Below are 12738 nucleotides of genomic sequence, written 5' to 3' on the forward strand. Positions count from 1 at the left end.
AACTGTGTCTGCATCTCTGGAGCAGTAGATACAATACCACTATTCTGTATCGGAGCTGATGTGGTAACATTATTATCCTGTGCCGTATTTGTGGTCCCCTGGTTCTGTGTTGAATTTACAGGACCTGAACTAGTACTTGTCCAGTTGTCATCCATGGCGTATGGCGGTGGACGATCGTGTAACAACTGGTTAAGAAACTCATCATCATCAGAGTCGTTGGCATTTGCCCAAGACTAGTTAGTCTCTTTTCCTTTACTAGAGGCCTTGTCCGTTTTATAAGTGGCCTTTCTTCCCTGCGTGTCGGCTTCTTGAGTTATTGCCGGAAACATCCTGATCCCATCTATTATTTCTCTTCTCCACATCCTGTGCTCACTATTCCATCTAGCCTCCGCTAGTGTCTTTTCTGCTTTCCTCATTCTCCTCTCAAACTTTTGTTGCCTCTGTCGCATAGCCATTAATTCCCTAATGTCTAACGCTTCAAACTGTGCTGGCCTCGGAGGCGGCTTTTGCTCAGTTAGCGCCTTCCGCAAATTCTCTAAGATCCCTATGTTGATCGACCCATTCTCTGGAAATGCCAAACACCCGTCTTTCTCTGTTAATTTGCACCATTGCTTTAGCCAAAGACATGGCGCTACTCCCTTCTCCTCCATTACGGCATAAGCCGGAGTATCCTCTGGCGGTGTAGGATCCCCCACACTCGAGGTAATGTGCACATCTCCCCTCAAAGTGCTCCTTAAAGCTTTAAAGAACTTCATTTTTGCGTCTTTTATTTTGTTTATAACTAAATCAGGAAGTAACTTTAATTCCCAGAACACCCTTCGCCTACCTTCTCAGCCAATTGGCTCTCACAGACGGCGGCCAATCCGTGCGTGACCCTTCTCACTAAGTGACCTATCCCAGCGCGGCTCCAATGACATCACATTTACACACACAGAGCGGCTGACAAAGTCTTGCGGCTTGTCTTCCTTACTTCCCCAATCCACACAAAGACTAATGCAATATATTGCGAGCACTAACAAAACTAAAATTTGCCGGTTTACTACAGGAAGGGTAACACAATGGCTTCAGAATTTTACAGAGATTTCACTTGAAGCCTCGGCCGCTACTCTCTCCTTCTCAGATCCTGCACTCGCAAGCAATATTTGACCCGCAAATTCTACTCTCGACTTGTCAATGGTTCGTCCTAGTGCACTTTAGAACTCACCAAATCTCCATCGAAATTTTAATTCACTCACCTTGACTCAAACTCGACTCGTCAACCACGCCCGATTGACCTATTAAACCGCGCAAATTACAACATAAACCACAGTGTCTCATACAATTATCAACATACTCCAGAGTCTTAGTCCACGCAGGGTCCGTACATTACCAACAACCACATGGACAATTTTTGAGCACAAAGTGCTACACTCACATGAAGTTCGATGACTTCCCTACTCTCATACTACGGAGTCCGCACACGCCTACTAAAACATTGCCTGGCCTAAAACCCTCACAAACCTCACAATTCACCTCCGAGATGCATATGCTGTGCAAGCTAAAACTCTACGTCATTCACACCATCACTGGAACGCCAAGAACATACCCAACTCATTCCGGCAAGCTCCGGGGTCCCGGGAAAGTCATTTGGGACTTAGGGGAACATCATCTCTCCAATATGCATTTTCTCAAAAACAATTCTAAAACAATGGATCCTCGCCTTAGGGCCCCCAAAGGGCCGTAACCGTCCTCTGCTACCAGAACTGATAACGCGTCCCACCTTTAATAATTTAACTTACCCAGGGACTCGTTTTAGGCCAATGAACCTTTTGACCCTGATTGGAGACACCAGAAGACGAGATATCTATTCTGCATTTCAATCAATAGACCAGTAACCTCATCAATATTCACAGTAACAAATCAATCAAATCAGTTAATGACATTTATAAGAAGTGAATCACACCATGACCTTTCAGCCATGAATAACCACGCAAAATTTAGTGAGATTCAAGATATTTATTCCCTATTTGTTACACTCTACTAGCAAGTTTATTAATCTCAATACCAGAAAGCACATCAACAATGTCACAAAATGGCAACTTGAATAAGACTTAAGCAAAGCAAAAATTATAAATTTTATAACAAAACACGGCGTCAACATGTATCTATTTAGCAGAGTATCATTAGTACAATATTCAACAAAGCAAAGATTCTGTCATTTGACTATTTGCACCCAATATTAGTGAACTGCTTAACTAACCTCTAATTAGCATCAGCATGTTGGGCTTCATGCAAAACAATTTAGCAACACAAATTTGGAAAACCTCTAACTATGGTCTCTGTCAAAAAGAGCAGTTGGTACCTAGAAAGAAAAGGCAAACAGACAATTACAATTTCATTATCATATAGTTACCCTCCGTAATGGGTCAGCATACAGAGTCAGTCTTTGTCCTTAGGCCAGGATAGAACAGCATAGTCTCAGCAAACAGGGCAGAGAGTTCTTCCCTCATAAGGAGGAGAAGTATGTTATGGAGTATGGAGAAGATGAGGATGGTTTAGGATATCAGGCAACAAAGTCTTAAGGAAGAACAGAATAGCAGGATAAAAGGAACGCAAATGACAAATGGCATAGGGTGGCTCGCAATGGCTGATTTCTCCTTGTGACCTGTCATTATATCAAATTTGTCGAACAAACCCCTAATTTCCAATTGGGCAATATCTGGTACACCACTATCTCTGTCCAATAGTTCGTTGATCACCTTGCTAGAATTTACACCTAAGACAGTTATCATGCAGTTGATTGGCTCCTGTGATTTACGTCTTCATCGGGTAGAATGGCAGGTAAGAAAAGTTACATGCGTAGCTCCAGTCAGTAGCTCCATTGTCTTTACCAGTTCAGGCGATCTTGTACCTGTTGCAAATTACACTGTTGCATTCAGCAAGAATGTCTCCTTGAGCAAGTTGGGTCTCATGAGAAAACATTTACTACGGTTACACACACATCTCTAGCTTCTGGAAAAGTACAGCTATATGTCCTTCAGCAAGACAGCACATCGCATGTTAGAAAAACACATTTAATATGAGACCAGGCAGCTAGGCCCAGACCCTTGCTAACTAAGGCCTAGTGACTAATTTAGCAAAACCTAAATACATGATTCATAAAGCTTAGCATAAAATCACACATTAGCACATTATTAATTCATCATTAGTCAAGTTCATTATTCATCGTATACATTGGCGGCCACTCCCAGTGGGCACATTTCAAACGCGGACATTAGTAGTGCATTAATTCAATTTCTCTGCAATTTCGTTATACATTATTTTGCAAGCATGTCATGTTAATATTGAACATAAAAGCTACACTCCAACATTACTGAGGAGATTTACAAAGGACAGTTACCCATTGTTAGACTTACGGCGGTGTGCTGTCTGTGGTCCACCCCAGCCACCCCTTTGGTGTCACTCCGCAGGTTCCTTCTCCCATGTGCTAAGTCGCTGTGTGTGGGTGATCCTTGTGGGAAGGTTCATGAAGCCCCGTTGGGTCCTGCAGTATAATTTCAGAGCACAAAGGTTTTGAAAAACCTTTTGATGGTGCACTACTACAGAGCAGGCTGTTCTTTGCCCATTAGGGTTATTTAGAGTGGCAAGCTCATTTTCACTTTGGCTGCATTTCGAGCAGAGCGCGCTCACCTTTATGAAAGTGTTTTACATCATTACTGGCATATGATGTAATTAGTCACTGTGAGTCTCGGGGTCATTACGATATCTCAGGAGCAGAATACTCTGAGTTGAAATTGAACATACATATAGAATTCTAAATAGGCTTGCAACTTTATTTGAAAGTGAGTGTGTGAATTGTTGAACATACATATAGAATGCTAAACATTGTAGATATACAGTGTGTGGTTACATTAGAAAGTGAGTGTGTTGACTGTTGGATGACAGCATAGTCATTTTCAGCTAAACAAGTCACTATCAAGAGTGATATCTGGCTACTGAAGTGATAACTGACTATAAAGTGGGCATATTTGGTGCAACACACAAGAGATGTTGAAAATGTCACAAAGCTAAGTGTACCGCAACTCATATCTGTGGAATTTCAAGGAATCTATAAACCTGGTTGCAAAACTAACCAGACTGTGCTTTCATTGTTTTGTGTTAACATTTGCTTTTCATGTCTCCTTCCCTGCTGTTCCCTTCCCACACCCTTACCCTCACCTGGCCACTCCAATACACAGTGCTATCATAGCCTTCTGAGTTGGAGGTGCCTGGAGGTGGGCCATGCTGAGCATAGTGTACATCCCATGGAAGCAGTTACTCTGATGCCCATCTCAACCTTATTTTTTTTTTTACCTACCCTATTAATTCCTTTAGCTGACCGTAAGGAGTTGTATATCTCTGGATACTCGGATATTTAATTCCTCCATTCAACTGCTGAGTAGCTCTTCTATGTAGACACACAGTGCTGACTTATTGACTATGGAGATATGCTTTGAGAGATAGATTTTACTAACTATGAATGCATATTCTTTGGTCTGAAAAAAATATGACATGAGACAAAATAGGTAATAACTCTAGATAAAACAATGCTCTCTGCAGTATATGTAATCTTATAAAAGGCACTAGGGAGCCTGAACTAGGTTTACCAAAGAAATGGCAACAGAGGAAGCATACTAACTGTGACTCTAGCAGAGTCATCTACATGATTACTTGCTCCTATGGCATGAAGTACACAGGGATGGCACTGCGTAAGGTCTGGATATGGATCGCTGAGCACTGAAGTAATGTACGGTGTGCTAGAATTAATACCAAAATCAGCCACCACTATATCACGTTAGGGCATACAGCCATTGATTTGTAGTGGACAATCACAGAACAGTGGGAACAAGGGACACAATGCAGAGAAAACATGTTTGAAAAAGAAGAAAGGTAGATTTTCTGCCTTTCAACAAACAAGGCAGGACTGAATGATTAAATTTCATGGGGCAGCCTAAGGGGGTCATTACAACCCTGGCGGACGGTGTTAAAGCGGCGGTAAGACCGCCAACAGGCTGGCGGTCTTTTTTTTGGAATTATGACCATGGCGGTTACCACCATGGTCATCCGCCGCTTCTCCGTTCCGCCCGCTGGGCTGGAGACCTGGGTCTCCAGCCCGGCGGCCGTGACAATACCACCGCCGGTATTTTGACCCGGCTTACCGCCGTGGATTTCCAGCGGTAGGAACCGCCATGAAATCCATGGTGGTAACAACTATCAGTGCCAGGGAATTCCTTCCCTGGCACTGATAGGGGTCTCCCCCACCCCCCACCCCCACCCCCACCCCGACTCCCTCCCCTACACCCCCCACCACCCCTGCTACCCCCCAAAGGTGGCAGGACCCCCCTCCCCACCCCGACCCCTGACATTACCTTACACATACACACCCGACACGCACGCAGGCACCACCAACACACATACACGCACACACACTGACACACATGCCAACATCCACACACTCAGTCAGACACGCACACCCACATTCAAACATACACATGCACATCCACACAGACATACACGCACTCATTCCCAAAACACGCACCACCCCCGCAAGCATACACGCACTCACACACCCCCTCTACATACACCCACGCACACCCCCATGCACCACACAACACCCCCCACTCCCTCCCCTGATGGACGATCGACTTAGCTGTTCCATGGGGGCAGCTCCGCCGACACCACACCGCCAACAGAACACCGCCGCGCAGAATCACAGGACGTGATTCGCTGGGCGGTGTTCTGTTGGCGTGGCGGTGGAGGTGGAGCAACCTCCACTTCCCCGCCGCCCATCACTATGGCTGTTGGCGGCTCTTCGTCGGAAAAACGACATAGAGCTCCCAACAGTCATAATACGCCGAGCGGAAAACCGCCACCACTGGCGGTCTTCAGCACGGCGGTCCCTCGGTGGTCTTGTGAAAAGACCGCCGAGGTTGTAATGACCCCCTAAGTGGGTAGTACTGGAGTGCAAACATACTAGAGGAGAATGAACAAGATAGAATACATAGGGGTCATTACAACCTTGGCGTACGACTACCGCCGCCCGCCAAGCGGTAACCGCCGTGCGGCCGCACTCCCGCAGACCCTATTTCAACATCCCCGCTGGGCCGGCGGGGATGAGGCCGCAACATAGGAGCCGGCTCCTAATGGAGCCGGCGGTGTTGCGGCCGTGTGACGGGTGCAGTAGCACCCGTCACGCTTTTCACTGTCTGCTATGCAGGCAGTGAAAAGCTGGCCGGGGCCCTGTTAGGCCCGTGGCATGGGCAGTGCAGGGGCCCCCAGGGGCCCCAGGACACCCCTTACCGCCAGCCTCTTCCTGGCGGTGCAAACCACCAGAAACAGGCTGGCGGTAGGGGTGTCATAATCCCCAGGGCAGCGCTGCTTGCAGCGCTGCCCTGGCGGATTATCACCGCCGGGGCTAAAACTGCGGGAAACCGCCGGCCCCCGCCGCGGTCGTAATAAGGGCCTCCGTACCGCCATCCTGTTGGCGGTACGGACGCTACATTACCCCTGGCTGTCGTAATGACCCCCATAATGTTTCTATCACCTGAAGGAAGTGAAATTCAGGCAAGACTATTTCGTCAATCAGTTTTGCATGTAATCTGATACCATTGGTGTCACCAACCTGGGAAACCACTCCTTTGTGAACAGTAAGCTTTGTGTGAAATGAAAAATAACCTAAATAATAACACAATGATGTAGAGAGATATGACTGAAGGGCCAATCACAAGCGACCAGGAAGTGGGAGAAGACATTCTCGTGGGCTATAAGGCCAGTGGCTGCATTCAAAAAGTTGGGAATTGCCAAGTGAGGAGTGGGGATGCTTAGGTGATTGAGCCCAATGTTTCTTTGAAGAAGTGGGGAGTGGAAAATAGCCTTCTCTTGGTAGAGAACTGCTAGTAATAAGAATGTAGATTTGTGGATAGTAGGGAGCTCGGGAAGAGATTACAGCACACGCTCTATCTCCAAGAAGGCATAGTTGTGCATTACAGAGAACATGAACAATAAACTGATATAAATCCTATTTTAATTTCTCATTTTTTCATTTCCTCTGGCACAAAATTAGAATGAGACTATAAGAACGTTGACTCTCCCTCTTAGATAGAAAAGGAGTGAAGAGCTCAATTTATCAGTAAAGAGTGTGCCTGGAGACAGTGCATGGGGTGCAGAACCACTTTACTAGTGATATGAATACAGTGAGACACAGTCGTGACCTAGAACTATCTAGGAGAGTGGGCTAGTGTTAGGACTCATTAGGAGCCCATAGCTATATTCACCTATAGCATGTGCAGTGTGACACTATAAACAGGTGCTTGGTGGTAGATTTAAGTAAGAATCAAGTGGTCTATGTAGATATATAATAAGTAAAATAGTATAAAATGGTGTGGTGATTTTTCTTATCTTTCCACAGTTACCCATTGTTGATTTAGCTGGTCAGGACAAAAGCATAAATTCTATGCATGGTATGAATAGAAGCATGATGTGCAAGTAGGAGCCATTCCCCACTTTTTTGACCTAGTAAGGATTAGGTAATACATAGGGATCCTTAAAACACTGGTTCTGACGAAAGCATCAGTAACTTCTGGAAGGCTGAAACATGTAGACCGCGAGTAATGATACTTGGGTAATTAGACCCCACACAGTGTCCACATTTGTTTTTAACACTGCCAAGGCAATATTCTGATAATAGTTTGTTACAGGTATGCCTCAGGCCATATTTTAACCATTTACCGCTAGGATCCCTTGAAATATCTAACTGCAGCCTGTAAAAGATCAGATAGAAGCCAGTAGTGAAAGTATTAGACTCCAGCATAAACATTCTATGATGAAGCATGCCTTTGGAATTTCCTGGAGGGTGAGAGTTTTATAGGGAAATCACCCATGTGCCGGTATTGTCCAGAAGGACTGGACTCGTAGGGGACCCATTCTTTTGATTCATAAACAATTTTGTAGCCACAGCTGCAATCTTAGGCAAAATGGATTCTGAGGCTTAATCTCCCATGCTTCTATATTTTACTTACTTTGTGCAGCTGGATTGCGGAGAAAGTCCTGAACTTCCTGGGAACGGACCATACGAGCTGGTCAGACTGTAGAGTTGAGGACTCTGAGAACGAGAAGATGACTCTGAAGAGGCGCTTTCCAGGTATCTACCTAAAGGAGAGATTGACAGTGAAAACCAGATAATCTCAAAGTAAGCAGAAGCTCAGTCCAACAACAATGAAGGGGACAAATACACACACAGGCACACATACACGTAAACACATATAAACTCAGGCATAAAGGTGAAAGCAAACACACACAAAAAAGATATACTCCTGGAAGTTACTTCAAAGTTCTCATGACTATACATAAAGTTTAGTGGTGTTTTTTCAAGTTTTGCTAGCCCTATTAAGGATCCTGTTTGGTAATCTTAACCTCTCAAAATCTATGTATCTTAAAGCCCAGGAAGTATTGTTGGAGTGTGGCTTTTATAATCAATATTAACATGAAGGGCTTGCAAAGTAATGTTTAATGAAGCTGCATAGAAAACGGGGTAGAATAAATATTAATGCATGAGTTTGAAATGTGCCCACGGGATTTATGAAATTGACTAATAATGAATTAATAATGTGTTCATGTGTGTCTTTTTATTAGCACTATGAGTTACGTATTATGATTTTGCAAAATTAATCACTAGGCCTTAGTTAGCAAGGGCCTGGGCCTAGCTGCCTGGTCTCATATTAATATGTTTTTCTAACGTGCAATGTGCTGTTTTCCTGAAGGACATGAAATTGTTCTTTTTCAGAAGCTAGAGATGTGTGTGTAACCGTATTAAATTCTTTCTCATGAGACCCGACTTGCTCAAGGAGACATTCTTGCTGAATGCAACAGTATAATTTGCAACAGGTACAAGGTCAACTAAACTGGTAAAGACAATGGAACTGCTGACTGGAGCGACAAGTGTAACTTTTCTTACCTGACATTCTACCCATTGAAGACGTCAATTACAGGAGCCAATTAACTGCATGAGAACTGTCTTAGGTGAAAATTCTAGTAAGGTGAGCGACGGATTATTGGACAAAGATAACGATGCACCAAATATTGCCCAATGGGAAATTAGAGCGTTGTTCGACAAATTTGATATAACCTCATGACACAAGGAGAAATCAGCCATTAACGAGCCACTCTTGCCATTACTGGACATTCCACAGACAAGTTACCTTGCCATTTTTCCTCTTCTGAAGAGACTTTGGGCCTGATTACAACTTTGGAGGAGGTGTTAATCCGTCCCAAATGTGACGGATATACCACCAGCCGTATTACGAGTTCCATAGGATATAATGGACTCGTAATACGGCTGGTGGTATATCCGTCACTTTACCATCACTTTTGGGACGGATTAACACCTCCTCCAAAGTTGTAATCAGGCCCTTTGTCCTTTACTCTAAACCATCCTCATCTTCCTTGCCTTGCCCGATACCTGCTTCTCCTCCTTATGAGGGAAGAGCTTTTTGCCCTACCCTGCTGAGACTTTGCTGTTCTATCCTGGCTGATGGCGAATCGACTGCTGTCATGAGGACGAAGACTGAAACTGTATGCCGACCCATTTGGATGGGTAACTATCTGATGATAAATTGTAATTGTCTGTTTGCCTTTCCTTTCTAGGTCCCAACTGCTCTTTCGACAGTGTCCATAGTTAGATGTTTTCTAAATTTATGTTGCTAAATTGTTTTGCATGAAGCCCAACATGCTGATGCTAGTTAGAGGTTAGTTAAGGAGTTCACTGATATTGGGGGCAAATAGACAAATTACCGAATCTTTGCTTTGTTGAATTAGGTACTAATGATACTTTGCTAAAGTTTGATACATGTTGACTTTGTGTTTTGTACTAATGTTCATGATCTTTGCATTGATAAAGTCATATTCCAGTTGTCATATTGCAGTTTTGTTGATGTGCTTATTGGTATTGAGACTAATGAATATGCTAGTAGGTTGTAACTAATAGGGAATAAATATCCAAAATCTTACTAATTGGTGTGGTTATTCATGACTGAAAGGTCATGGTGTGTTTGGTTCTTATTAAATGCTCTTGATTAGCTGGATTGATTAGCTATTGTGAATATTGATTAGGTTATTGATACATTTCATGAGATGTTAATGAGCTATCTCATCTTGAGGAGTCCCCAATCAGGGTCAAAAGATTAATTGGCCTAAACGAGTCCCTATGTAAGTAAAATTATCTAGGCTGGGACGCATTATCAGTTCTGGTAGCAGAGGACGGTTCCGGGCCTTTGGGGCCACAGAACGAGGCGCTATTGTTTTAGAGTTGTTTTTGAGATAGTGCAAATTGGAAAGATGATGTTCCCCTAAGTCTCAGATGACTCTCCCGTAACCTCGGAGCTTGCAGAAGTGAGTTGGGTATGTTCTCGGCGTTCTAGTGATAGTGTGAGTGATGTAGGGTTTGCGCTTGCTCAGCTTATGCATATTGCAGGTGAATTGTGAAGGTTGTGAGAATTTAGGCCAGGTGATGTTTTAGTAGGAGTGTGCGTACTCCGCAGTATGAGAATAGGGAAGTCGTCGAACTTCATGTGAGAGTGGCGCTTTTTGCTCAAAAATTGACCATGTGGTTGTTGGTGATGGTCTAAGACTCCGGAGTATATTGATAAGTGTATGAGACACTTGGTTTATGTTGTAATTTTTGCGGTTTAATAGGTCAATCAGGTGTGGTTGACGAGTTGAGTTTGAGTCAAGGTGAGTTCATGAAAACTTCGATGGAGATTTGGTGAGTTCTAAAGTGCACTAGGACAAACCATTGACAAGTCGAGAGTAAAATTTGCGGGTCAAATTTTGCTTGCAAGTGCGGGATCTGAGAAGGAGAGAGTAGCGGCCGAGGCTTAAAGTGAAATCTCTGTAAAGTTCTGAAGCCATTGTGTTACCCTTCCCGTAGTAAACCGGCAAATTTGAGTTTTTGGTGCTCACAATATATTTAATTTGTTTTGTGTGAATCGAGAGTGAAGGAGACAAGCCGCAAGACTTTGTCAGCTGCAGTGTGTGTGAGTGTGACGTCAATGGAGCTGCGCTGGGATAGGTCGATCAGTGAGAAGGGTCGGGCACAGATTGGCAGCCGTCCGTGAGAGGCAATTGGTTGAGAAGGTAGGCGAAGGGTGTTCTGGGAATTAAAGTCAATTCCTGATTCAATTGTAAACGAAATAAAAGACGTAAAAATGACGTTTTTCAAGGCTCTAAGGAGTGCTTTGAGGGGAGATGTGTATATTACAGCGAGTGTGGGGGAGCCTACACCGCCAGAGGATACTCTGGCTTATGCCGTAATGGAGGAGAGGGGAGTCACGCCATGTCTTTGGCTAAAGCAATGGTGCAAATTAACAGAAAAGGATGGGTGTTTGGCGTTTCCAGAGAATGGGTCTTTCAATATAGGGATCTTAGAGAATTTGCAGAAGGCGTTAAATGAGCAAAAGCCGCCTCCGAGACCAGCACAGTTTGAGGGGTTAGCAATTTGGGAATTGATGGCCATACAACACCGGCAGCAGAAATTTGAGAGGAGAATGAGGAGAGCAGAAAAGACGCTAGCGGAGGCTAGGTGGGATAGTGAACACAGAATGTAGAGAAGGGAAATAATAGATGGAGTCATGATGTTTCCGGCAACAACTCAAGAAGCCGACACGCAAGGAAGAAAGGCCACTTGTAAAACATACAAGGGCTCTAGTAAAGAAAAGGAGACTAAAAAGTCTTGGGCAGATGCAGATGATTTAGATGACGATGAGTTCCTTAACCAGTTGTTGCATGATCGCCCACCGACATATGCCATGAATGATAACAGACCAAGGGGGTCATTCCGACCCTGCCGGTCATAGACCGCCAGGGCCGGGGACCGCGGATGCACCGCCAACAGGCTGGCGGTGCATCCAGGCCAATTCTGACCGCGGCGGTAAAGCCGCGCTCAGAAAAGGGAAACCAGCGGTTTCCCGCCGGTTTTCCCCTGGCCTGAGGAATCCTCCATGGCGGCGCTACAGGGCCCCACAAAGATTTTCAGTGTCTGCATAGCAGACACTGAAAATCGCGACGGGTGCAACTGCACCCGTCGCACCCTTTCCACTCCGCCGGCTCCATTCGGAGCCGACATCCTCGTGGAAGGGGGTTTCCCGCTGGGCGGGCGGGCGGCCTTCTGGCGGTCGCCCGCCAGCCCAGCGGGAAACTCAGAATGACCGCCGCGGTCTTTCGACCGCGGTACGGTCTTTCGACCGCGGTACGGTCTTCTGGCGGTTCCCGCCAGGCCGGCGGCATCCGCCGCCGGCGGGGGTCAGAATGACCCCCCAAGTACTAGTGCAGGTCCTGTAAATTCAACACAGAACCAGGGAGCCACAAATACAACACAGGTAAATACCGTTGCAACACCAGCTCCGATTCAGAATAGTGTCAGTGTGTCCACTCCCCCAGAGATGCAGACACAATTGCAGCCACTGCCAGTTCCGAGGCTCTACCCTGATGTCCCGATATTAGAGACAACTACGAGCTTGAGGGTGCCGCCGGATCAGGCATATACAAGATCAAAGTTAGTGCAGATTGAGCCAACTCTACTTTTACTGCTCCAGCCACAGCAACAGATGGTTCCGAATTACACTTCGGTCACAGGACCGCAGTTAGCTACAGCACAGATAATGAATCAAAACATGGGAGCAAATGTTCCTCAGGTTGTGGGGAATAAGCTGGCACCAGCTGCTATAT

General features: G+C 45.2%; 1 protein-coding gene across 1 annotated transcript in view; it reads right to left on the reverse strand.

The window, feature by feature from the left end:
• LOC138262426 (partitioning defective 3 homolog) overlaps positions 1-12738 on the reverse strand; it is a 1341057-nt gene that overhangs the window by 155355 nt on the left and 1172964 nt on the right. Inside the window, exon 7 of the mRNA XM_069212326.1 lies at positions 8037-8166. Within this exon, the coding sequence (XP_069068427.1) occupies positions 8037-8166 (130 nt within the window). The remainder of the gene's footprint in view (positions 1-8036; positions 8167-12738) is intronic.

This window comes from Pleurodeles waltl, chromosome 10 (assembly GCF_031143425.1).
Source record: "Pleurodeles waltl isolate 20211129_DDA chromosome 10, aPleWal1.hap1.20221129, whole genome shotgun sequence".
In the NCBI taxonomy this organism is placed as follows: domain Eukaryota; kingdom Metazoa; phylum Chordata; class Amphibia; order Caudata; family Salamandridae; genus Pleurodeles; species Pleurodeles waltl.